This window comes from Ictidomys tridecemlineatus, chromosome 1 (assembly GCF_052094955.1).
Source record: "Ictidomys tridecemlineatus isolate mIctTri1 chromosome 1, mIctTri1.hap1, whole genome shotgun sequence".
Classification (NCBI taxonomy): domain Eukaryota; kingdom Metazoa; phylum Chordata; class Mammalia; order Rodentia; family Sciuridae; genus Ictidomys; species Ictidomys tridecemlineatus.
Genome location: NC_135477.1, coordinates 52,326,215 through 52,353,367, shown reverse-complemented (window position 1 = coordinate 52,353,367; position 27,153 = coordinate 52,326,215). Strand labels below are relative to the sequence as shown.

Genomic DNA, 27,153 nt, shown 5'->3' with positions numbered 1-27,153 from the left:
TAAAGTGGCATTAAATGGATGATAACTAAAATGTGGTTTTATTTTCTCTTTTTATTTTATTTTATTTTTTTTGTGGTGCTGGGGATTGAACCCAGAGCCTTGTGCTGAGCTATATCCCCAGCCTTTATTTTCTCTTTTTAATGGTTTGTTATCTCTGAGCATCCTGAAGTACTTTTTATGTGTCATGTCAGGTATCGAGTATACATATAAATAAGATTATATTACAAATGTTTGAAGCATACAGATGTACTGGTGTGTACATACTTTCACAACCCCCAGCAGACAGACTGTCAGGGCAGGAGGTGCTATTCCTGCTCTGGGTAGGGCTGCTCCTTCCCCTGGGTGCCCTTGTCACCTGCCTTGAGTGCTACAGGCAGTAGGCAGAGGGCAGATATTTTATTCCCCACTTAGAAACAGGGAATGGAGGCCCACCCAGAGGAGATAAGCACTTTTCCAAGGTCAAAAGAAAATCAGGATCAGGAATGGGATCCAGAGGGCTCTTCTTGCTCCCTCTATTTCCTATGGGAGAAAAACTCATCTTGTTGACTTTAATAGTTTGCCTTGGAAGCTGAATTTTCATTTTCTCCCTCTAGAAATAAAATGTTAATTTTTTATTATGAAATATTTGAGGCACATTAAAATGTATATACACACACACATACATATACACATAATATGTATGTATATATACGCACTGGGGATGAACCTAGGGGTCCTTAACCACTGAGCCATACTCCCAGCCTTTTTTTTTTTTTTTTAACATGCTTTTAGACACAGGGTCTCATTGAGTTGCTTAGGGTCTCGCTAAGTTGCTGAGGCTGGCTTTGAACTGTGATCCTCCTGCTTCAGCCTCCTTGAGGTTAATGAAACAAATGTATAACCAGTATTCATTTTGAGATTTTTTTTTTTTTTTTGGATTGAACCCAGGGTTGCTTAACCACATATCCCTAGCCTTCTAAATTTAATTTAATTTTGAGACAGGGTCTCACTAAGTTGCTTAGGGCCTCACTTGCTAAGTTGCTTAGGCTGGTCTTGAACTTGTGATCCTCTTGCCTCAACCTCTAGAACTGCTGGGATTACAGGCATGTACCACCATGCCCTGCTCACTTTCAGAATTTGACACAATTATAGTTACATTACACATTATATTACATTATGCCCCTTCCATGCCCACCTCTGATCCCATTCTCTTTTCTGTCTAGAGGTGACCTCTGGACTGAATTTGTTTATTATTTCCATGCATGTTTTTATACTTTCAATGCATATGCATGTATCTGTGAACAGTATATAGTATTGCTTTATATGGGCTTCACCGTTTTTTTTTTTGGTTGTTGATTTTTTAAATTTATTTTTTATTTTAATTTGTTATATGACAGCAGAATGCATTATAATTCAGATTACACATATAGAGCACAATATTTCATATCTCTGGTTGTATAAAAAGTATATTCACACCAATTCATGTCTTCATACATGTATTTAGGGTAATGATATCCATCTCATTCCACCATCTTTTTTACCCCACGCCCCCTCCCTTCCCCTCCTAAACCTTTGCCTTTGCCCTATCTAGAGTTCATCTAATCCTCCCATGTTCCCTCTCCCAACTCCACTATGAATCAGCCTCCTTATAGCAAAGAAAACATTTAGCATTTGTTTTTTTGGGGATTGGCTAACTTCACTTAGCATTATCTTCTCCAACTCCATCCATTTATCTGCAAATGCCATGATTTTATTCCTTTTATTGCTGAGTAATATTCCATTGTGTATATATACCACATTTTCTTTATCCATTATTCTTTCTGAAGGGCACCTAGGTTGGTTCCATGTTTAGCTATTGTGAATTGTGCTGCTATAAACATTCATGTGGCTGTGTCCCTGTAGTGTGCTGTTTTTAAGTTCTTTGGGTATAGTCCGAGGAGTGGGATACCTGGGTCAAATGGTTGGGCTTAACCATTTTAAATGATGCTATCCTGAATGTGTTCAAGCATTTTTTTTTTTTTGTACCTAGTATTGAACCCAGGAGCATTAACCACTAAACCACATCCCCAGCCCTTTTGTATATTTTATTTTGAGGCAGGATCTCGCTGAGTTGCTGAGGTCCTTGCTAAATTGCTGAGACTGCCCTTGAACTCATGATCCTTCTGCTTCAGCCTCCTAAGCTGCTGGGATCATAGGCATGTGCCACCACTTCTGGCTGCATGTTGTATTGCTTAGTGTCATGTAAAAGTTTTACAATTGGTGATATACTGTATGTCTCCTTTTCCCAACTTACTTTCAATCTCTATTTTTGAGACTTTTTCATGTTCAACCTCATTAACTCTTATTAATTTAAACTGCTGTGTGCTCTTACATTGTGTACATACTCCACAGTTAATTTATGCGTTCTTCTTCTTCTTTTTCTTTTTTTTTTTGGGTGGTGTTGGGGATTGAACCCAGGGCCTTGTGCATGTGAGGCAGGCACTCTACCAACTGAGCTATGTATCTTGTCCTTATGCATTCTTCTTCTTCTTCTTCTTTTTTTTTTTTTTTTAGAGAGAGAATTTTAATATTTATTTCTTAGTTTTCGGTGGACATAACATCTTTGTTTGTATGTGGTGCTGAGGATCGAACCCGGGCTGCACGCATGCCAGGCGAGCGCGCTACCGCTTGAGCCACATCCCCAGCCCCTGCATTCTTCTTTTGATGGGAACTCGGGTTCCTAATTTTTCAGAATAACTTTATCTCTGAACTTTCTTTGAAACGACTCCTTTGGCACTGGCGCACATTTCTCTAGGCTCTAAGCGGCATGCTGTAAGCTGCGTGTCTACCTTGGACCAGAGTTACTAGGTCCTAGGGTATATGCACCTTGCCATCTGTAAGACTTTGCCAAATTGTCATCCTTGGTGGCCATACCTTATCACGCTGCCATCAGAGGTGTTTGTAGGTTGCCACTGTGCATGCCAACCTTTTGTAAGGTCAAATCTTCACAGATTTATAAGTTTTCAAGTCTGTTTCCTTCCTTAGTAATTTCCATTCACATCGCAGGCATTGGAGCTCAGTTTAAAATTAGCCCATTTCCTAATTCACCTTATCAAATGGCTCTTGTTGCAGAGTTTTTCAGAGTGAGGTTGACAGCTCTCATTGTGAGCCTTGTGTTCGACTGCTGGCTGCAGCTGAACCATTTGTACAGTTTTGGCTGGGGGTAGCTGCCAAGGAGGGCTGGGGACAGCTCTCTGTAGCCCCTTGCATTCTAGGGTGGAGCCTTTAGACTTTTCTGGGAATTAAATGCACTCATACACTTTCGCTTCTGCGCTCTCTCTCTTCCTGGGTGGATGGATCCTAGGCAGAGAGGGCTTATCTGTCCCTTAAATGTACCCAGCTCTGTTCAGAGAAAACCTAAGCCAACAGCCTTTCTCAGGCTATCTTCCGTAAAAGGAGAGGGTGGCTGTACTCCCCACCCCCTCCCTGTGGCCGAGAAAACTGAAACGTGAAGTCTGCACGTTTGCAAACAGAAGCTGAGCTGTCCTTGTGCAGACAGAAAACACCCTCGAAGATTCACCTGGAGTCCATGCCCATTCCCATTTGGAGCTCCTGGTGCCGAGACCTGCCGGGGATCTAACAGGCAGTGGGGATTGCATGCCTACTGTGTGCCTTTTCTTTTTCTTATTGGGACTCTTGTTTAATCATTAGTAATAATGAATAATAATCGAGGCCAACCTGTAAGATCTGTCATATTTACTGCCATGTATCCTGCTAAAGGCATTATGAGCATTAGCTTGTCTAATCCCTACAGGGTATTGAACTCAGGGTCACAACCACTGAGCCACATCCGCAGCCCAGTTTTGTGTTGTATTAGAGACAGCGTCTCACTGAGTTGCTAAGCACCTCACCATTGCTGAAGCTGGCTTTGAATTCATGATCCTCCTGATTCAGCCTCCTGAGCTGCTGGGATTACAGGCGTGTGCCTCTACTCTCGGCTCCGCAGTACTTTTTCATACTTTATTTTAGGGCCTGGGTAAGTTGCTGAGGCTGGCTTTGAACTTGCGATCCTGCCTCAGCTCCCTGAGCTGCTAGGATGACAGGCACGTGCAACTGGCTTCTACTTTATTTTCAGTGGGTCTGTAAGTCACATGAAACGAAATTTCCCATCTTAAAGTGTGCGGTCAAGTGGTTTCTAACACATTTGCAAGTTTAGTGCAACCGTCTAGTTCCATAATGTTTTCATCACCCCCAAAAAACGAATCCTGTACCCATTAGTAGTCTTCCCCATTCCTCCCTCCCCCAGCTCCTGGCATCCACTGATCTGCTTTCTTTTTTTGTGCGTTGCCTCTTCTGGACGTTTTGTATAAATGGAATTGTACAAAATGTGGCCTTTCGTGTCTGGCTCCTTTCCCTGGGCCCACAATGTTCAAGGTGCAGCCACCTGTGCGTGTGTCGGTGCTTCAGTACTCCACCGTGGCCACATGGCACATTTCACTTGTCCTGTCGTGGTCCGTTGATGGACGTGTGGATGGTTTCATCCCTCAGCTTTCCAAGTCCTGCTACGGTGAACATTTGTGTGTGTGTTTTTCATGTGGACGTGCGTCCCTGTCTCCTGAGTAGATGTGTGGGAGTGGAATTCCCAGAGAGTCCTGCATTTCACCCTCATGACGAAAGCATCATCTCCATTTAGAACTGAGGAAACCCAGGCCCCCAAGGGGTGGCGTGCCCTGTTGTTGATCACAGTTCACAGCGACAGCGACCAGACTGCTCCTGCCACCCCCCTGACTCAGAAACCCACATTCTTTCCATCACGTTACACTTAACTCTTGCAGTTTAGGGAGATATCCAAAGGGGGAAAGACTGGGCAGGGACAGGCAGAGCTGGCTCAGGGTCATGCAGGAGCCCTGCTCCTTCCCAGCACCAGCTCCGTCCCTCTGCCCTGTGGCTGTGTTGGTGGTCCTCTCCACTTGGGAAGGTGGGATATTTTAGGTCATTTACAGTGAGATGGAAGGGATTTGCTGTTTTTCAGATTTCTTCTTGTGCCCTTTTCGTTTGTCCCCTTTCTCTTATCCTTGCTTACATTTGAAAGAGGACCCCCAGAGAGGACAATGCTTAACCCAGTCCCCACTGTCAGCCTCACTGGCCATGCTGTCAATAATTAGTGGCCTCACCCATTGATTGACACGTGGGGCCTGCCTTGGCTGGAGACCTCATCTCTCTGATGGATCCTGGTGCCTTCCAGGACCCTGTCTGAGTGGGCATGGTAAGTGGAGGAGACCCAGGCCACTGCTGTGATGGATACCACATCGTCACCTTTGCTCAGGTCTGTTCCATTTACAAAATGCTTGATTTAGTAAGATGTTTGATCTGGTTGAATCCTTCCAGTGACCTTGGATGTAGGTATTTTTTTCCTGCCTCTTACACAGGGCACAGGTGAGGCTTAGAAAGTGGTGTTGACGTGATCTCGGCGGTCAGACCGCAGTGTGCCTCCTTGATACAAGTGGGCAGCTGTCACTGTGCAGGGAGAGCTAGAACTATGGTCCAGGGCTTCAGAGTCTCAAAGCCATCGATGGGATTTATGGCACGATACCCCAAAATATGACCCGCTGGCATTCGGAAAGACAGCAGAAGCCAGAAAGTCACTACCACCTTGCCCCGCCCTTGTCCCCCGAGGCAGGTCATAAAACCCAGGAAGGATTTTTTTTTTTTTTCTGACTTTCCCCTGAAGTCTTAAGACACAGCTTCTTTTAAGATCTGGAGGAAAGGAGCCCCTCCCCCCACCTCTGAAGAAACAGGGACACCAGACAGAATCTGGACAGGCAGTGTTGCTAATCACCCCCAGTTCATTACCAACGGATCAGACCCCCTTTGAGCAATTATATTTCTCCACAGTGGTCCTTATCTTCACCAGACCTGGCATAAAAACTGCACCGGTTCACCTGTTTCTTGGGGTCTTCCTGTCCTTATTAAGGATCCTATGTTATATAAAACTTTATTGTGTGCTTTTGTCTTGTTAGTCTGTCTTTTGTTCTAATGACCTCAGCCATGAGCTAACATGGGAAGGAGAGATGTCTCTTTCCCCCTGCACCATATTCTGCATTACAGTGACTTCGCAGGAGAAACTGTCACCCAAGGCCACCACAGCGGAGATGTATCTGAAATGCCACAACCGTGCTGGCCAGCGCAGTGGCCACCTGCCCCATGTGGCTGTTAATCATTTGAAATGTGCCAAGTCCGATTTGACATGCACTGTTGAGTGTGAAATTCACGCAGGTTTTCCAGAACTCAATGTGACCAAAAGAATATATAATAGCCATTGATGATTTTTAAGTATTGATTGCATGTTGAATCGTATTTTGGCCGCTAGGAAATTAAAAATTACCCTATGTGCTTCATTTATATTCTGTTGGACAGGACTCTGCTAGACAGTGAACTTGATATAGACACTCTCTATTTTTTATTCTATTTATTTATTTTTGCAGTTCTGGGGATCGAACTCAGCCTCGTTTGTACTGGGCAAGTGCTCTACTACCAAGCTACTTCGCTAGCCCAGCACTCTGCATTTACAGCAGTGGGTTCCTAAGGGTCTTTGATCCTCAGTTTCCTCATCTGTAAGGAGGCTGGAATCCATGATCTCAAAAGGACCCCTCCAGCTTGAGGAGGTGTTGTTAGGTGGTCATCAAACTCTGTGGGCCTCTGTTTCCTTATCTGTCAAATGGGATAATGATTACTACATTGTTATCTACCCACTTATCCAATTAGAGAATGGACATGGAAGTGCTTAGAAAGTGTACAGAGCTGTGCTGGGTGTTGCTGTCACTCACTCAGAACATACCTGAAGGCACCTTGCGCAGCCAGGTGGGGGATGGCAGCTCTCTGGATAACCAGAGCCCTGAGCCTAGGCAAGGGTCCTGGGTGCCATTGTGCCTCTGCTTCTGTGTGTGAGAGCTCACGGGCCCTCTGCATGTCCATGCTTCCTGGTCGAATGGGCCGATCAGATGCCACCCTGGAAGCATGTTGCCTGCATTCTGAGGAACCCAAAGTGCTCTGGAGTTGGTGTGTCCGCTACATGTGAAGGCAGGAGGAGAAATACCCATGTTTGACACTTGCCCAGGGTCATGGACGCAGTGCAGCTGAACGAGGCCCACGGGCTTTGAACTTGGGCCTGGTCCACACCCACCACTGTAGTACCTGGGACCCTCAGCACGAGGGTCTGGTTTTCTCCTAGTGAAGGTAGGCCTGTCCGCACTTCTGATGTCCTTCTCCTTTTGCTGGGAGGGCCTGGGATATTGGAATTGTGAATCTGGAGGCCGGCCTCCTCCCAAGCTTCTACACGGGAGGCTGAGAATGAAGCCTGCGGTTCCTGCCCTGCCACATTCCAGGGCTGCTGCTTCCCCTTGACGCATGGCAGCCTCTGGTATTTTTAGCTGGTTCAGTGTGACAGCTTTGTTCTCTTCCTGAGCTGGGGCATGGCCACTCTCACCTGCCTGGAAGCTCATATTAATGGGTGCCAAGGTCACCTGGAGGACCTTGGGGCTGACCTCGGGGCCTTATTGGCAAGAGGAGTCTGAGAAATAAGGCAAGGAACACGGTCGGCTTAGGCCTGTGCTGCCCAGTGGCTCTGTACTCGGGACAGTTCTGCTTAACTGTGAAAGCTGAGGTTCCTCTTATGTAAAACGAGATCACTCATGGCCAGCTTAGAAGCTGTGCAGGTTTGCACCAGCGCAGGGTGACATGCCCAGTGTGGGCCTGGCCACATTCTCATTCCTAGAGCCACAGTGTCCTCATTGGGAATGGGGATCTTGCGTTCCCCCCAAGGGTTTGTGTGTGAACAGTTGCATGAACAGGACGGGGGCTGTGGGGGTTGGGGGGCTAGTCCACAGTCTTTGAAAGGGAACAGTCGAGATGCACGGGCAGTATGATATAGGTATGCCTCACCTGGGAGAGGAGCCGTGAGAAGAGCCACCTTGGCATGGCAGGCGAGTGCCTAAGGGTCTTTTTTTTTTTTTTTTTTTTTTGCTTTGGTGCTGTTTGTCCTGGGTCTTTCACTGAGGCGCCTCTGCAGTGGAATTTATTTCCCCAAGAACACTTCCTTAGGGGACCTGCAGATAATTTAGCAGTGTCCTACCAGCTCAAATATGGACATGAGAATCCTGATTATCTTTAGGGCCCCTCCTGTTCTTCTGGGCCTCCGCCAGCAAGGGGGATGCTTTGAGAGGAAGGAAGGGGTTCCAGGAAGGTGCCGGACTTGCTGCACCCCAGAGAGGGCCTGGTGTTGGGGGTAAGGGCTGGGCCGTTTGGGGAAGAGGAGTCCTTAGGCCTTATCTGAGCCAGCAAGCCCTCTGAGACCTTCCTGGGCTAGGCGTCCCAGAGGTCTCCCTCCCACCCAGAAGAGGAGCCACCCAGCTCAGCCAAGGAGCACCACGTGGCCCCATCCTCAGGACTTGGGGGCACTCAAAGGGCTCAGGAGGCGTGGCCCCTGCACCCAACACTCGTGGTTTAGCAGACGCCCGAGCCATGCATGTGTCCCTGCAGCACCCAAGAAAGACACACACCACAGTGTGTCCACTGGGGCCCACCAACTCCTCCATGGTGGGCACCTAAGGCCGAGGGGATGCTGAGGAGAGGAGCGCACAGTGTGGGGCGGGGTGGATTATGGCAGCTGCTGTGCAGAAGGTGAGTGTGGAGGGGCTTTGAGGGGAAGGAAGGTCAGGCAGGCCGTTGGAGCGTGGCTCTGTGAGGAGAGACCATGAGGGTGAGGAATCAGTGTCGGGGCCCTGGGCGCACACCAACTCCTGGGCGGCACATCAACTCCTGGGAGTTGCTGGTTGCTGCCCAGGATACCTCCCCTGTGGCCATCTCTTCCCTGCTCAGAGACTGGCGACCAAGAGCAAGACAGAAACTAGTGTCCCTGGCTGCCACCGCAGCAGTGAGGTGCGCCTGGGTAGCTGGAGGAGCCCCGTGCAGGCAGGAAGAAGAGTCCAGAGGCCCTGGGCGACACCATCCACAGTGGAGGGCCTGCGGGTCGGGGCTCAGCTTCCTTCCCAAGGTTGTCTGAAGGGGGACAGGATCAGGCAGGCAGCCTGATCCCAACTGGAGGCTGAACGAGCCCTCCTGTGTGCTTTCTGTGTGGCACCGGAGCCTGGAGCTGTGGCACTAATGCCTCTCACGTGCCTGTGTCTCGCTGCTCCAGGAAGCCCCCAGCCTGCTTCTCCCTGGGCTTGGAGGAAGGAGCACAGGACCAGGAATTGGGGACCTTGGTGTCTGCCCCAGTTCTCTCACCAACCAGCAGGTCACCTCTGCCAACTGAGCAACCTCTGTGACCTCCTTGGAAGTGACCGTGCCTGCCTTGCTTCTCCAGATAGGACGGGAAGGACCGGTAGGTGGAAGTGCTGTGCAGAGTAGAGGCCTCTCTAGATCAGGTCCCGGACACACCCACAGACCCTGAGAAGACCCAGGTGCTGCCTAGATGGCACAGCCAGAAGCCAAATGCAAGTGTCTGCATTGTCCCATCTCTGTCCTGACAGCCAGGCAGGCGGCGTCTTGAGGAAATCTTAAATGTGACTCTTAGTGCAAGCCTTAGAGGCCGTTGCAGAGGAAGTAGGAAGGTGGAGTTAAGGAGCAGGTGTTTGTGATGTGATTCTAGTTTTGTAAAACAGAATTTAAAAACTCATATGTGTATGTGTGAGTGTTTAGCTGGGAAACTGGTCCCACCACAAAGCTCTTTTGACAGGGACGTATACCTGGGGGGACTTGGGGGGAAATCCATCCTTCTCTCTTTTATGCATCGATGTGCATTTGAATATTAAAATAAGTATATTACCTTAATTGTTTATTAAAAAAACAAGAAATCAGTGCAAATGTTTCAGAGGAATTTTGCCAGAATCTTCCACTTGCCATGCTTCAGGCACCTAACTATAGTTTTCTCTTCTACAGAAATGGGTCAATAGCATTTGTAATAGATGCATTTTAAAGGCATTTATGTAAAAGACATTGGGAACATATGATTATGTGGCCCAGGGGTGAGTAAGAAAATGATATCAATGCTTATTTTGCTCTAGGCACATTACTAAGGTCGTAGGTAGAGTTATTATTATCTCTATCTTAAAAGTGAGGAAGGTAAGACTCAGAGAGGTTGAGAAACTAACTTGTCCCAAATCACACAGCTGATAAGTGGCAGGTCCTGGATTTGAACCCAGCTATTTTTGTTTACCCCTCCCCACCCCTCGCACCATTCTTTCCATCACGTGGGAAAGAGTGGAAATGCTCAAGGAGAAGCCCCAGAGAGGGGTTACAAGACCTGGAATCTGGACCCTGCTGCTACTTAAAAACCATGTGACTGAGCATGACTCATGGATTTCAGTTTCCTCTCTGAAATGGCGATAATGCCGTTCTCACCGATCCTAGTGACAGGAGTAAAGGAACTAGCACATTCAGATACCTGCTTCTTGTCTGGCACTTGGCATCTGTGAGCTCTTTTCATCTCTTTCTATGAAGTTCAAACGGGGTAGAGCGTGTGACAGTCTAGAGTGGGAGCCACAGAGGCTCTGCGCCTTAGAGTGGTTATGAATGGTAGTAGGACCTGCTCTCGCCTGGCTCCGTCTCCTTGGAAAGGGAAGTGAAGCTGATGTTGAAACATCCGCTCTGCCCACGAGCCAGCAGCCTGTTTAACCCTTCTCTGGCTCCCCGGCTTCCTTTGCAAGTGAATGTTTTGCTCAGAAAGTTCAATGGAGCCAGGCGTGGTGGCGCACACCTGTAATTCCAGTGGCTCAGGAGGCTGAGGCAGGAGGATGCTGAGTTTAAAGCCAGCTTCAGGGGCTGGGGATATAGCTCAGTTGGTAGAGGACTTGCCTAGCATGCACCAGGCCCTGGGTTCAATCCCCAGCACCACATAAGAAATATATCTGCACCTGGGGTGGACTCAGCAACACATTATGCACTTAAAAAAACAAAAAACAAAATAGAGCTGGGGATAAGACCCCGTGGTTAAACACCCCAGGGTTCAATGCCTAGTCCCATAAGTTTATTTGAGAAACTTGTGCTGAGCAGCTTCAGTCAAGCCTGTTGCTCTGCCTCCTTGATCCTCACACAACAATGGCCGAGAAGGAGTGAAATTTTCCATGGCCGTGCCCCTTTCCTGGAGGTGACAATGCCTGGTTGCCAGGGGTTATTGGCACGCCTGCCACCACCAGCCAGCTCGCCTGGGCATGTCCAGTCTTGAATTTGTTTCTTGTGCACATTCTCTAGGGACAGGAGCTGGGGCTGGGGTTGGCACCGCAGTGTGTGTGAGTGGAGCCCAGGGCGGGCTGGTGGGTTCTTGGCTGCACGGCTCTGGGCCAGGGACCTGGCAGAGAGAACACAGCCCCTCTGCCGATGCCTCCTCTGCCTGAGAGCCGGGGAGCTGCTGAGAGCTTTAAGGCCTCTTAGTCCACAAGAAATTTTATGTATACATATTTTTTTTGTACCTGGGATTGAACCCAGAGGGACTTAACCACTGAGCCACACCCAGCCCTTTTTGTATTTTACTTAGAGTCAGGGTCTCGCTGAGTTGCTTAGGGCCTTGCTAAGTTGCTGAGGCTGACTTTGAACTCGTGATCCTCCTGCCTCAGGGAGCTGCTGGTATTACTGAACTTGGCATGAGCGGCATTCTAAGGGGAGGGACAGAATGGTGGAAATGTGAGTGAGTGTGTATGTGGGGGGGGGCAGAGGAAAAGAAAACATCTGGAGATCTGTAGAGACAATAGAAATAGGAAAACTGCAAGGGCCGTGGACAAAGCCCCCAAGCCCTTGGCCCCTTCCCACTGGGGTTCTTACAGAGCCCTGGAGCAAATGTGCTGGAGTGATCCCTTGACTCCTCCCTCCCTCCCTCCACCCACCACCCATTCCCATGTGCATGGGGGTGGCCAGGCAGGGTGGGTGTTCAGTGTGGAGCTGGTGCTTCTGGGAGTTTTCTGCAGTGTGCCTTGACTTGTACTGATGCTTCTGGGCCATATAACAGGGCACGCATCTGCCGAGCCCTGCACCAGGAGTTGCCTGGCTTGAGGGGCTTGTGATGATGCGTGCACCTGAGCAGATGGGGCTTCCTGCCGCCATGACAGCTGGTGCATGAGCAGAGTCCCATTGTGCTTTTTCCCTGGGGCTTCTAGGCCCTGTAGGGTGGGACTTAGCTGTCTCACAATGTCAGTGTTCCTCTGTGTGCTGAACTGCGCCTTGAGTGGGGAGGCAGGTGGCTGTGGAGCTAAGGAGAGCTCTGCCTTTTCTAGAAACTTCTCCCCATCTGGCTAGAAAACCCCAGATCTCTTCTTAGGTCAACACTTCGCAGAGTAGGAGCGGGACCTCGCTGCCCTGGCTGTGTGCTTTGAACCAATTCCTTAGCGTTTTGGAGCCTCGGTTTCTGCATCTATAAAACGGGGCTTAGGAACTTCTGCCTGACAGGGTCATTTTGAAAGTTAGATGACATACTGGATGTGAAAGCACTTGACAAGTAAACATAATTATACAGTATTGTTCCTGCAGCCAGAGTGTGAGTTCCCCTTCTGGGCCAGGCAGTTGGGGGTGGGGATTACAAAGGGCTGTTCCTGGGGAGCTCACAGGGTGTCAGGGGAGATGGGCGTGATCCCACAGTCCTGAGGTAGCCCCAGGAGTGTGGGAGTGACAGTGCCTGCAGCCTTGAGTGGCAGTGTGTCTTTTTGCAGGGTCTTGCTCCTGCTCAGCCTTTGTCCATCTGGAGACCCCTCCATCTCTCAGGAGCATCATCTTGTCATTGGGTTCTCATCAAAGACGTGCCCGGGCTCGCCCTGCTTGGGATCTAGTCTGAATTTGTTTATACGGCTCCTCAGGCCCTGCCAGATTTAGCTCTTGACAGTTTGACCAGTGACCTCCGTACATGTCTGCTTGATCCGTGTTGAATAGCAGGTACCCAGTAAGTGCTTCTCTGGGGAGTGCTAGGGAGCCCAGGACCTCATGCATGCCAAGCAAGCACTCCCCCACCTTGCCACACCCAGCCCCCTCCCATTAAACACTTCCCGAGAGAGTAAGTGGGAAGATACTATGAAGGAAGCACAGCCAGTGACAGCCAGGGCCCTGAGGTTAAGAGGAGAATGGGGGACCCAGGAAGAGGAGCAGGTTGGGTCAGCCCTGTGGAAGGGTGTAGGGGTGTCTGCTTGGAGGTATGGGCCTATTGGCCCTAGCACATGGTCATGGGGGCTGTCTCCATATATTCTGAGAGTGGGGTTAAGGTCTTTGTGCTCTGGACCTGTCACCCCATGTTCTCGGAAGGCCCTAGTCCCTTGGCTATCATTTTTCTTCCTAGATGTCATACCCAAGGAAACCCACCAGTACAAGTGTCTCAGGATAACGATAGTCGCTGATGTTTAGTGAGCACTTACTGTATTCCAAGTGCCTCTGTGTCTCATCTGATCTTACCAAACCCCATGAGTTAGGCTCTATTTATTATCTTAGGTTTTCAGTCGAAGAAACGGAAATTCACACAACTTTTAAGTAAGAGAATTGGGACTTGAATCCAGGTGGCTGACTCTGGAACCCTTGTTCTTGACCTCTGTGGCACTGCTGTCCTTGAGGAGCCAGCCACCTCTCACAGTGGGAAGAGACTCGAGGTGTTCCTTACGTGGGAGGAGACTCGCCTCCGTGGTGTCCTGGGGGACTGACGGGCAGTTTCTATGTCATATTCAAGGGCTGGAAAAGACGGTGGAATTGTCTAGTTCATTTTGCGGTGAGGAACGGGGGCCCGGAACACTTGCAAGCCTGCTCTGGGAGGTACGGTTGATGGCAGCTGAGTGGCCTCGTGTTGTGTGACGTGCCTGCAGGAGCTGGATGGTCTCGGGTCCACAGGTTCCTCTCCCTGCCCTGTCCTCCAGCGAGGCTGGAGTTGATAGGACCTTCCACAGCCGCAGCCTCACTCTCCTTCCCTCTCTCCTCCCCCAGATTGATAAGTATCTCTATACCATGCGGCTCTCCGATGAAACTCTGATAGATATCATGACACGCTTCAGGAAGGAAATGAAGAATGGCCTCTCCCGGGATTTTAATCCAACAGCCACGGTCAAGATGTTGCCAACCTTTGTAAGGTCCATTCCTGATGGTTCAGGTGAGTCTCTCACCCGGAGAATTGGCTCTGAGGGCTGAAGGTTCTCTGGAACCGTCCTCCCACCTCTATGAGTTCGTTCATTCATTCATTCATTCACTCATTCACCTGCCCGTCATCTGTTCTCCCATCTGCCCATCCACTGGTCAGTCCAGCCATCGATTGACTGATTGATTGGTTGACCCAGCCATCTGTCTGTCTGTCCTCCTATGTCTACTGAGCATTTACCATGTGCCAGGCACTGGGGTCACCACGTTGGACAAGGCTGACCTTCCCTCATTGGTCTGTTGGTGTGGTGGCTTGTGATGCTTTGAAAATGTCGTGTTTTGGATTTGGTGGAAAGCTCTGTGGGTTGCTTTTATGTCTCCAGAAAAAACAAAGGTTCGTTTTAGGAGAATCTCTCCGTCAGGGCACCAAGCCCACCTCCCTCCCTGTGGAGCCCCAGATAAGTAGCAGTCCTGGTGGCCAGGTGGGTCTCGGACCCAAGGGGGGATTCGAGTTTGCCTTTGAACTCATCCCCTAGATGCTGAATCCAGGCAGCCTCAATGTAGAGAAATGAAGAAGGGATACAGAATTGAAAAACAAAGTTATCCTCTTAGTCTGCGTCCCTGTGGCTCATGCTGCTGAGGGGTGCCCTGAGGATTGTCAGTGCCCCTTCCCAGAGGATGACGTCAGCCCCTCCCTCGGCTCTGGTCTGCTCTGTGGATTGTCTGTTCAGCCAGTCCTCAGTGGTTGGTTTGCAGAGGTGGGTTCTGAGCCTTGGCACTTCACAGAAACCCCATTGGTGCACTAGGCTGGAGTCCACCTGCTGCATGTCACGGGGAGGGAGGTCACGAGGAAGTCAGGTTCCTCTGGTGAGTGCACACCTGGGAGTGCATGACCTTCACGCCCCACTCTTGTTCCTGCTCTGGGGGCTTTTGTTTAAAGCAGCTTGTGTGCAGCCTGCAAAACAGACGCCAGGAAAGCGCAGGTGTTGCTGTCATGGGCTGGAGTGGGGGAGTCCTGCTCTGCCGACAGCTGCCTGTGGGGCTCCCCGGGGCAGTGTGGGACATGGGAGGGTGCATGCCGTTTGCTGTGTGGCTGTGGATGGGCTTTACCTCGTGCACACGCATTGCCATTGATACCTGTGACCTTTCTTTAGCTGTTCAGTAACAGACTCCACCTCTGTCCTTTTGTTTACTTGGAGGTATTGGTTACTAGCAGTTTAGCTTTTTAAGAAATCCTGAGTGGGTTCTGGTCAGCAGTGTGACCTGAGTCTGGTTGCCGTGGGTGTGTTCTCATGCCTGGGTCTAGGGGAGGTAGACCCTTCTAGATTAGTTGCATGTTTTCTCAGCCCTGGATGGGAACACAGGAGCCTTCTCAGGACTAATGGATTGGCTGAGAGAAGAGGTGGAGGAGGGGAGCGCTGTGGTCTGCCCCAGGGGAGCTCCTGCTTGGGCTTGGCTTGGGAGATCTCCAAAGGATACCTGATCCCGGCATGCACCTGGTCCTTTGTGAGCAACACATGGAAAGAGGAGGAGCAGGTGCCTTCCCACCAGCTTGGCTCCCAGGGCTCTGAGTCAGTAGGGGGGCCTTCTCCCTTATTCTTCCCATCAACCATTTCCAGGGTCGAGGGTCTCCAACGGTGCTAGTAATCTACCATTCGCCCCCTTTGCTGTCCCTCAAAACAAGGCCCAGAACCAATACTCTATTGGGAAATATATCTTCTAGTTCCCTCTTAAAGCTTCATAGTAGAGCCAGGGTGGTGGTGCATGCCTGTAACCCCAATGGCTGAGAGGAGGCTGAGACAGGAGGATCATGAGTTCAAAGCCAGCCTTAGCAACTTAGTATGGCCCTAAGCAACTTGGTGAGACCCTGTCTCTAAACAAAATACAAAAAAGGGGCTTAGGATGTGGCCTAGTGGTTAAGTGCCCCTGAGTTCCGTCCCTGGTACCAAAAAAAAAAAAAAAAAAAAAAAGTAGATATAACCTACTAAAGGGCCTGAGAGCCCTGCAGGACAGAATCCTTTAACTTAACATCTTCTGTCACAGTTCGTCTATTTTGAAACACTCATTCTTTTGTTAAGTTTGACTATCTCTGAAATCAGGAATATTTTGTTTAATTATTGCACCTCAACTTGTTATTGGCAGCAGTTTTTCTCTGTTAATGTTACCTCAAATGAAGGTGTTACTCACAATCAGTGACTTAAATATGATGAGCGAGTGGTTGTCGGCCCATACTGGGGACACTGTCAGAAGGCTGCGGAATTGGAGCCCGTGGCCTGGGCCCTTCTTTTGAGCCTCTGTCTCCTCCAGTGCTGATGGGTGCTGTTTAGGCCTCTCGGGAGCACCGACTAGTATGGAGAGCAAGAGAAGGGGCAACACCAAAGCTCTGAACCCGAGGGACCAACCCAAGTCCTCTGTGCACAGCAGGATGGGTTCCTGGAGCTTGTACTGAGGACGCCAGCCACTGGACTAGGCCCACACCAGTGACCTCTCTCCTTAACTTGGTCACATCTGCAAAGCCTCCATTTCCACAGGTAGGGACTTGTTAGGACTCCAGCAGAGCTTTTCAGGGGAATAATGCAATTTAAAACAGACCCTATAGCCCTTCTCCTATAGGGTCTGCTCCTGATGTTCATGGATGGGCTCAGTTCATAGGTCCTGGGGCCCACACTCTGCTTGGAATGGTCCCTGCAGCCACCAAGACATTGCTACTAATGCGAAGGTCTCAGATACCTGACCCCAGTGTGATCCCTGCCCCTTTGTGAAGGAAGGGGCATCCCCCACGCTTTGCCCTGGCTCAGGGTTCATCTTTCAAGAACCAAGAGGTCTCCTGGAGTGATCAGAGGCAGGTCTCTTTACTCGGATGCTGTGTGCTGGTCCCTTTTTGAAGCGTTAATCACTGCTTCCACTGTAGTAATTAGTCAGCAACAGAAATAGTGATAATCCCAAACCTCAGAAGGACAGAGAGAGCTCATTGGTGGAAAAATTCTCCAGCCTGTGAGGTAAAGTTGGGATTTCCAAGGTGAAGGAGGAAACTAACCTTTCCCCTCCCACTGACCTCGACCCTGGTGGAATGGACTCAGTTTAGGAATGCTAGGGATGCTTCAGAAGGATGTGTGAAAACCTCTGACATATACATTCTGATATGTATCAGCCCATTTAAAATTAACTTTCCCGCTTTGGCCATTATGGACAATAATATTTTTCTCGGTACACTTTTCCAACTGTGCCTCATTCATGAAACCTCCCTTGTTATCTCCTCTTATTTATCACTAGGGCTATTGTAGCAAGCTAACTTAAGGTGCATAACTTAGGGGCATTTCTTTTTTCTCGTTTATGGTTTCCAGCATGTTCTTTACCAAAGGAGAAGCGAGCAGATATTTACTGGAAGTTTTGGGATGTCCCATTATCTTTTTTTTTTTTATATGCAAACTGAATGATTTATATTGTGGTCATAGTTATTTTGGGGCCCTGAATATAAATAGTCCTGTGTTCCAGCCAAAGGAAGAAAAAGACTTCCCTTTTCTTCCTGTGGTGTTAGGTTGTCTCAGTTTTTCTGCCTGGAAAGATGGTTGGCATATCCCAAAAGGTGCCTCCATCTGAAATCTGCACACCTAGTAGTGTTCTGGTGGGGTTTTTTTTTTTTTTTTTGGTACTGGGGATTGAACTCAGAGGCATTTACTGTTTAGCCGCATCCCCAGCCCTGTTTTGTATTTTATTTAGAGACGGGGTCTCACTTAACACCTCACTTTGCTGAGGCTGGCTTTGAATTTGCAGTCCTCCTGTCTCAGCCTCCTGAGCCTCTGGGATTACAGGTGTGCACCACCATGCCTAGCTTCTGGTGTTTTTTTAAAAAAATTTTTTTTCTTTATAGATGGACACAATACTTTTATTTTATTTTTATGTGGTGCTGAGAATCGAACCCAGTGCCTCACACGTGAGAGGCACGTGCTCTACCATTCAGCCCCAGCCCCAGCCCCAGCCCCTCGGTGGGGTTTTTGATGAAGGTGTGGCATTCTTGCCAGGGGCTGGATTGCAGGTAGCAGGGAATGCCGCTGGAGCTCGTTGGCAGCGCAGGGCAAAGGTAGGCACTTCATGCAGGTGGATTTCTGTTTACCCTGTATTCCAGAGCAGGCCCGCACTTGAGAGACATCTGTCCCTGTGTTTGTTTTTCATTATTTGCGGGTAATAATGGCTATCGTTAGAAAGGAGAGAGTTGCCAGGGCCCTTCAGAATGTTCTGTTTAATGAGCCTTCTCTTGAAGAACTGTGGTCCTGGCTCAGTGGGAATGGGAAATGTGGGGAGAAGCTGCAGACAGGAGGCCCCAGGAGCCAGGAAGGCGTTTTTGAGACCTCAGATTTGAAGTGGAAGTTGGAGGAATGTCCACTGCTACAGAAAGAGGTTGAACTTGTCGTTAAAGGGGAAGAAGTAAATACTACAGAAATGTAAAATGTGGATCAGTCTCTGGTGCAGCCACTCGGGGTCTGTCTGATCTTGGGGAAGCCACTTCCCTTCTCTGAGTCTCCGTTTCCTCATCTGTAAAATGGGCCTGAGGGTTCCTGCTGTCTCATGACCAAGTGAAAATGCTTTGGGAACTGTAATGCACTGTGAGAATTATAGGGGGTCTCATCATCAATGTGGCTTATAACTGGTTTTGTAAGAATTCTTGGGGGCCTTTTGCTGATCAGTGTGGATAGTCAAGAACCCCTCTCCTTGGTCCTAGATGTGTGAGCCAGTCCCTGGAGGAAGGGTGCGGGATTTTTAGCAGCTCACTGGCCTCTCTGTGATGTTATGGGAGAAGCCTGTCTTTTACTGCACCCGAGCACCCCGCCTCTGAGCTAGCCACAGGAAGTGGGGTGAGCTTCCAGGCTGCAGTGTTGGTTCCTCTGTAATGGGGTGACTGTCCCCCTTGGCTGTGTATTGGGATCCAACCTGAAATAAAAGAGATGATATGTTCCCTTTGTTATAGAGGGAAAGTGGGTATTTGGGGAGAACACCTTCCCTAAAAAAGGAATATTGGACTCGGGAGCCTTCTGGTTGTTGCTGAAAGAATTTAAATCAGTTTAGGCAAAAATGGGAAAATTCTAGGTTCCCACAGTGAAGTCTAGTGTCTGTTGGCTTCTGGGTCTGGGAGCTCCCGTGTCTCTCCCTCTGGCAGCCCCTTTCCTTGTATCGACTTTACTCCTGATACCTTCCCCTTACAGTGGCAGAGGTGATCCCTGAAGCCCTAGGTGATATCTCTGTCTCTCTCTCTCTCTTTAAAATTTTTAAAATGGACACAATACCTTTAATTAATTAATGTATGTATGTGGTGTTGAGATTCTAACCCAGGGCCTCTCACATGCTAGGCGAGTGCTCTGCCACTGAGCCGCAGCCCAGCCCTAGGCTGACACTCTCACACCGTAGCTAGTGGTTCTAGCCAGAGAGCTCCCCTAGCACCCTTGATGGCTCCGAGTGCCCCTGGGTGACTCTTGATGCCCCTGGTTTACACGCTGGTCCTCTTGCAGCCGCAGCAGGTGATCAGCCCCACCCCTCACCCCAGGAAGCGGCTAGATATTCAACCGAGTTTACCGAAAATCTTGTGGACCTTTCCTTGGGTCCGCTAGGAGCCAGCCGTCCACCTGCTGATTGCCTTCTTTTTGTGGGGCTGGGTACTCAGGAAAGGAAGGCTAGAGGTCACATTGCCTTTCCCTCCAAGTCGCTTCTCATCCAACTGAGGAAGATAAGGCAGACACATAAAAACCAATAAGCATCGTGCAGGCCTGGCCATAAACGAGGCATTGAGCCTGGTTGGTTGGAGTTTCCTTATCCATAAAACCCGGGAGGTGAGTTAATGTTTGTCCAGTGTTTCCTAAGCTCTAAAAGTGACTTTCAGAAGAGCTGCAGCCACCCTTCTTTAGCCATCACAGAGCGTGTCTCAACTGGGGACACTGCTCAGGGAGGGGTCAGGAGCTGAGAGAGACCCCTCCTGCCTTCCGAGGCTGTGTACCAAGGCCCCTCTGAAGCCCGCCTCGCCGCCTGCTAGTGTGGGAAGCATCTGGTTTGTAGCTTTGTCCTGGCATCTTACAGCCACCCTTTCTGCTCTGTCCCTAACTCCCTGGGACCCCGCTGACCTGGGCTTGTTTAGAAAGGCTGAGCAGACCATAGACACGTGGGCCAGCCCCGTGTACCCGCCTTGCCTGGGCTCCTCCCTGGTCTCCAGCCAGCTGAGCTCAGTTTTTACTTATTCTGCTGGGAAAACTTTAGGCCTGGGAATCTCTAGAGGTTCCTGGAGGAGAGGCTGAAAACTCTTAGCTGCTGTGTCACCCTGGGCACTGATGAGTCAGCAGGGCTTCCCAGCCCCAGTACCTGGACCTTGAGTGACGGGAAGCCTGCTTTGTCTAATTTATCCGAAAATGAGAGCAGGCTGGTGACTGAGGCTTCCCAGGCTATTCTGAAGTTCTGATAAGGCTGGGGATGCGCTCACTGGTGGAGCCCTGGCCTAACCTATGCAGGGCCCTGGGTTCCTTTAAAAAAATCGAGGTTATGATGAAAAGCCAGTGTAAAACACGAAACAGAGCTCACTTAAATAAACAGTCAATGGTGAATGAGTTAATGAAATAAAAATGCTAAAATGAAAAGGTCCCATAATGCCATCCTGGCAGAGGATTCACTTTGGTGGATTCCCTGAGCCTGAGTGGTTTCTGGTTGTTTACCCGACTGAGCTTTTTCATTATCCTCATTAAAGAGCAAAGCAAAACCAAATGAAAAGCCTCAAGGAACTGTGGTTGTTGAGGAGCCCCAGCAAAGAATCGTAACCATTACTGCTGTGCAGAAATCTCACTCTGGTCCTGTGCTTGGGGATCTTGGTCCTTGCGCTCTGTCAAGGAGGCAGAATTCGTGGTTATGAATTTGGGCTGTATTCACATGCTGACGTTGCCACTCACTGGTTGTGTGCTTGGGCAAGTTACCTAATCCCTCCCTGCCTTTCCTTGCTTATCTGTAGAATGGGCATCATTCTCCCATTCATGAGGCTGGGAGGATGAAAATAAAATGATGCATATAACTATTTAGTGATGGGTAGAGAAAGGCCCCCAAAGTAAAAACTGATGGTAAAATAAAATGTTTTGCATGTGGTGGCGCGACTGTAATCCCAGTGGCTCCAGAGGCTGAGGCAGGAGGATCGGGAGTTCAAAGCCAGCCTCAACAACAACAACAACAAAATAAGTCACTAAGCAACTCAGTGACACCCTGTCTGTAAATGAAATACAGAATATGGCTGGGTATGTGGCTTGGTGGTTGAATGTCCCTGAGTTCAATCCCCGGTTTGGGGGGTAACTGAAGATTGAACTCAAGGGCACTCAACCATATCCCCACATCCCTCGTCACCACGCCGGCAGATGAAGAGTTTTTTTTATATTTCAGTGACTCACCTGCTTGATAGGAGCCACTTTGTACTGAATTCAGATTTTTAACCTGATGGTATTATAAGGTCCTTGAGGTTAGGATTCTAATGGGAAACCTAGGGAAAACCTTAAACTGATTTGAATAATTGGGGATTTGGAGTTTACACTGGGGGTGTGGCTCAGTGGTAAAACATCCCTTGGTTCAACCCCCAGTTCTGCAAACCAAACAAAACAAACCCTGTCATGGTAAAGCCAGACGAGGATCACATATTATACGATCCCATTTATCCGAGACGTCAGAATAGGGAACTTTATTATTGCTTGCTGCGGGACGGGGAGTGACTGCTAATGAACACAGGGCTTCTTTTGCAATGATGAAAATTTTCTAAACTTCGTAGTGATGATTGCATACCTTTGTAAATAGACTGAAAATCACTACATTTTAAAATGGATGAATTGTTTGATACAGGAATTATATTTGAATAAAGCTGTTTTTTAAAAAACCAACTAATAGCATAACTGCTTCTTGCTTCATGAATCACAAGCCAGATATGCCTTTAATGAGGAACAGGCCACTGATCCCTGTGGTCAGGCAGCTAGCAGAGTGTCCTGGGGGCTGGGAGTGGTGGTGCATGCCTGTCATCCCAGTGGCTTAACAGGCTGAGGCATCACAAGTTCAAAGCCAGCCTCAACAACTTAGCGGGCCCTAAACAACTCAGGGAAACCCTGTCTCTAAATAAAATATAAAAAAGGACTGGGGATGTGGCTCAGTAGTTAAGTGCCACCAGGTTCAATCCCCAGTGCAAAAGAAAGAAAGAAAGAAAGAAAAGCAAGCTGTTCGGGTACCAAGGGCAAATGCTGAGAATTCTTAGTTATAGTCCTTCCGTGTGTAACTTGAGAGGGAGCCGTGACATTAGTGCAGGAGTCCTTCATCCCTTCACACCTTCACTGTTGAGCTTTTACTATGTCAGAGCTCACAGCTTAGGTCAAATACAGAGTATGTCAGCGGGATAAAAGAGAATACTTTTTTTTTTTTTTTTTTTTTTTTAGCAAAAAGCAACCATTACTTAAAAAAAAAAAAAAAGCCCAAAGAACCCGGGATATCCAAAAATAATCTCAAAAATGAACAAAGTTGGACAACTTTCACTTCCAATTTCAAAATTTACTGCAAACAACAGTAATCAGAAGTGAGGGGCACTGGTAGGGGGCAGACATATAAATGGATAGGACCAAAATGAGAGTGCAGAGCCCACTCTGACCTTTACCATCAATCATTTTTTGGCAAGAGTGCCAAGACTATTCAATGAGGGAAACAACACATGGCAGTGAGACACGAATGTCCACAAACAAAAGAGCCAGGTTGGACCCTAACTCACACTATATACAAAAGATTAACTCAGAGTGGATCAAAGGCCTAAATGAAAGCTGAAACTATAACACTCTTAAAAGGAAATATAGGTATGAATTTTTGTGACCTTGGATTTGACCATGGAGTTAGATACAGACCCCAAGAGCATGAACAACAAAAGAAAAAGTAAATAAAAATTGTACTTTATCAAAATTAAAAACTTTGTGCACTAAGATGCTATCGAGGGGCTGGGGTGGTGGGTGGCTCAGTGGTAGAACACTTGTCTAGCATGTGTGAGGTACTGGGTTTAATCCTCAGCACCACATATAAATAAATAAAATAAAGGTCCATTGACAACTAAAAAATATCAAAAAAAAAAAAAAAAAAAAAAAAGCTCTCAAGAGCCAGATTTGGTGGCACACACCTGTAATCCTAGTGACTTGGGAGGCTAAGGCAAGAGGATCCTGAGTTCAAAATTAGCCTCAGCAACTTATTGAGGCCCCGAGACCCTGTTCCAAAAAAAAAGGGATGGGAGCATGGGGGTGTGACTCAGTACTCAAGCATCCCTGGGTTCAATTCCTGGTACTAGAGGAAAAAAATGCTGTCAAGAAAGTGAGAAAACAATCTACAGAAGGGGAGAGAACATTTTTAGGTCATAACTAGAATATTTAAAGAACTCACAGCTCAACGTTAAACAGACAATGCAATTGTGAAAACAGGCAAAGGGAAAGATAAATAAATAAAAATGGATGAAGGAACTGAACAGATACATCTTTAAAGATATACCAATGGCCAATAAGCACGTGAAGAGGTGCTTAATATCCTTAGTCATCTGAGAAATGAAAAACAAACAAACAAACAACAAACAAACGAACAAAAAACAAAGTCACGAGTGTCGCTGAAGATGGAGAGAAACTGGAAATGTCTTACGTCACAGATGGGAAGGAAAATGCAGCTGCTTTTGAAAATAGTGACCATTTTTCAAAAAGGTAAACAGGAGCTGTCATTTGACACAGCAGTTCTGCTGTGAATACGTGTTCACACAAAACTCACACACACCAGTGTTCATAGCAGCTTTATTCATGAGAGGCAAAAGGTGTAAGGTGCCCCGTGTCCCTTCGGCGGATGAATGGATAAATAACATGTGCTACATCCAGACAGCGGGGCATTATTTGACCACAAAAGGGAATGAAATACGAATACATACAGCAACAAGATGAGCTTCAAAAACATTTTGCTCTTAGTGAAACCCTGTCTCAAAATTTAAAAAAAACAAAAAAACATGGAAAATGCCAGGCTGAGGATGTGACTCAGTGACTAAGTGCCCCTGGGTTCAATCCCTGGTACCAACAAAAAAAAAAAAACCCACCCTCCCCAACACACACACCTGAGGTCCAGAAAACCAACCAACCAAACATTTTACTAAGGGAAAGACACCAGTCATGAAAGGCCACAGACTCTATGATTCTGTCCTTGTGAAATGTCCACAGGAGGAAAGCCTGTGGAGACAGGAAGCAGATTGGTGGGAGGTGAGGACGTTTGGAAGTGATAAAGGGTACTGAGTTTCTTTTTGAGTCGAAGAAAATGCTCCTAAAACTAATTGTGGTGATGGTTGCACGACTCTGAAACTACTAAAAGCCACTGAATTGTACACTGTAGGTGCGTGAATTATGCGGCCTGGGAATTACATTTTAATAATGCTGTTATATAAAATGTGATAATAATGGTCCTTCTCTGGGTAAGTGAGATGCTTCAAAGCAGTCTGGTATTGATTGTCGTGGGACTGAGGCTCTTTTTTGTTTGTGTGTGTGTGTGTGTGTGTGTGTGTGGGTGGTATTGCTGGGGATCCATCAAACCCAGGGCCTCCTGCATGCTGGGCAATTGCTGTACCACTGAGCCACACTCCAGCCCAATTTTTAGAGTTTTGTAGACAAAGAATGACAAATCTATGAAGGGGTGACAGAGCCAGTGGGTGTCTGGTCCTGGGATGGGAGACTTAAAATTTGGGGATGTTGCTAAGCAGAGGCATCCAAGCTGGGCACAGTAATACACGCCTGTAATCCCAGCAGCTCGGGAGGCTGTGGCGGGAAGATTGAAAGTTCAAAGCCAGTTTCAGCAATTTAGTGGGGCCCTAGGCAATTTAATAAGACCCTGTCTCTAAATGCAATGTAAAAAAGGGCTTGGGATGTGACTCAGTGGTTAAGTGCCCCTGGGTTCAATCCCCAATATCAAAAAGAAAAAAAAAAAACCAAGACATACATGTGGGTGGGGGGTTGAGGCAGAAGCCAGTGGACAGTGGGTGGCTTCAGTTTGTTTGGTTGGAAACCCCGAGGCCCATCTCTGGTGATGAAGGCTGTTTGGGGGGCCTTGGTAGAGGAAGGACATTCACCCCTACTCACACCCTGAAATCTTCACGGCTTGCTTCGTGTAGAAGACAGAGATGGCCCTTTCCGAAGTGTTAGGTCTGAGTGATTCTTGCCCACGGTGATGCTGACAGGGGACGTCAGTGGCAGGCCTGGTGTCAAGCCAGTTGTCCAACCTGGGTATGGGGAGGCCGGAGCAGCTGGAGGCACCTTGAAGACTTGACACCGAGTGGAAGAAGCCAGTCACAAAAAGACAGATAGTGTGTGATTCCCCCTTAGAGGAAACATCTAGAATAAGCAAATTTTAGAGAGAGCAGCAGAGAGATTACCAAAGACAGGGGATGGGGGGCGGCCAAGAGGGAGTTGTCACCTCATGGTGATAGAGTTTTGGTTCAGCGATGAGAATGGTTTGGAAATAGTGGTCCTTGCTCAATATCATGAATGTACTTGGGAGCTCCAAACTGTAGACCTGAGAAGGGGTCACATTGTTGCCAGTTTTATGTACATTTTACCACAAAAGAACCACCCTGTGCAGTGATCCCTCTGACCCACATGGCAGGAATCCATGGCGCGGGGTGGACCTCAGGTGTAGGGTTTTCTCTGCATTGAAATGCTGTGTGAGTCTCACTGGTGGATCGCAGGGCTGTTTTTGAAATCAGAGAAGATGTTAGGGAAGAAGGAATGAACCTTGTCCTAAGTTAGTACTTCATTCCTGTGGTCAGTGCTCCAAGCCCGTTCTGGCTCAGGAGCTGGGCTGGAGAGGGCTTCTGTCACTCTGTTCTGCTCCAGAAGCAGGTGGGATGGGCTCAGCAGGATTCCTGCTTCCTCCTGAAAGCACTGTGCATTGGCATTCGGGGGAGGCAGACAGGGCCGGGGCCAGGAAGGGGGCGTGACATGTGGCCTTCTGATGCTCGGATCTGATGAGACCCTTGTTTTCTCCCTCAACAGAAAAAGGAGATTTCATCGCCCTGGATCTTGGTGGGTCTTCCTTTCGAATTCTGCGGGTGCAAGTGAATCATGAGAAAAAACAGAACGTTCACATGGAGTCCGAGGCTTATGACACCCCGGAGAGCATCGTGCACGGCAGTGGAAGCCAGGTGGGTCCCCGCGATCGTAGGTCAGCCCCACTGGGCCCGGCATCCCCTGGGGCACCTCCAGGTACCAGACTTCCAAGCACGGGTGTCCCGAGCCTCTGACGGGGGTCTCTGGAGGGAGTCCATGGTGGTGTCCGTGGTAAGGACTCCTGGGTGAGGGACATGGCAGCCAGCATGGGCTGGACTTTGCTGCGAGAAACATCCACTAACTGGGCAAACTGGGGTCGGAGGTGGGTGCTCAGACTTCACAGGGTAGAGGGTGTCACAGGGAGGCCCCACAGCTCTGTGGGGTACGTGCTGTCATCCTGGGTAGGTTCCCCAGCAGTGTTAGCAAGCCCTGGGCTGGAAACACTCCTTCTTCGAGGTCATTGACCTTTTCCCCTTCTCACCAAAGTCCAGACCCTGGTAGGCTACGGCAGTGACCTTGTTGGGCAGGAATAGAGTTCACAGCGCAGGGGACTGAAGGGTCTCGTTCCTGCTTGAGTAGCATTGTGTACGACCTTGGTATGGCCAAGAAAGAGGCAGGGCTTGCTTTGGAATTCACGGTCCCCTCCTCTGACACTTGTACCTGAGGCCCACTTCCTCCTGGGCCCCGGGCAGGCTGCTTCCTGTGGCTGAGGGCCATTGGCATGTCCAAGAAGGGCCGCCACCCTCTCCCCACCCTGCCCCATCTAGTTGCTGTGAGTAATGGGTCCCTGGCTCTCCAGAGCCCCGTGACCAGGGTTCAAGAACTCCCCTCGGGTTTTCAGGCATCTCTGGGTCCACTGAGCCCGCCCCATGGGGCGCTCTGCTGCTCCCCCGTGGTCGACCTGCTCTCTGGGTGGTGCCTCCTCCTGGTCGGGGCTGTGGTGTGCTCACAGGAAGGTCATGGCTAAGTTCTCCAGGGAATCCATTGGCTCTGGATGGGCTTGGAG

The 27,153-nt window shown here is 48.7% G+C and overlaps 1 protein-coding gene across 2 annotated transcripts in view; it reads left to right on the top strand.

Moving 5' to 3' along the window:
* Hk1 (hexokinase 1) overlaps positions 1-27,153 on the top strand; it is a 95,908-nt gene that overhangs the window by 28,918 nt on the left and 39,837 nt on the right. For both annotated transcript variants that reach the window (XM_040273244.2, XM_005325959.5), the window contains 2 exons: positions 13,906-14,068; positions 26,094-26,242. In XM_040273244.2, the coding sequence (XP_040129178.1) occupies positions 13,906-14,068; positions 26,094-26,242 (312 nt within the window). The remainder of the gene's footprint in view (positions 1-13,905; positions 14,069-26,093; positions 26,243-27,153) is intronic.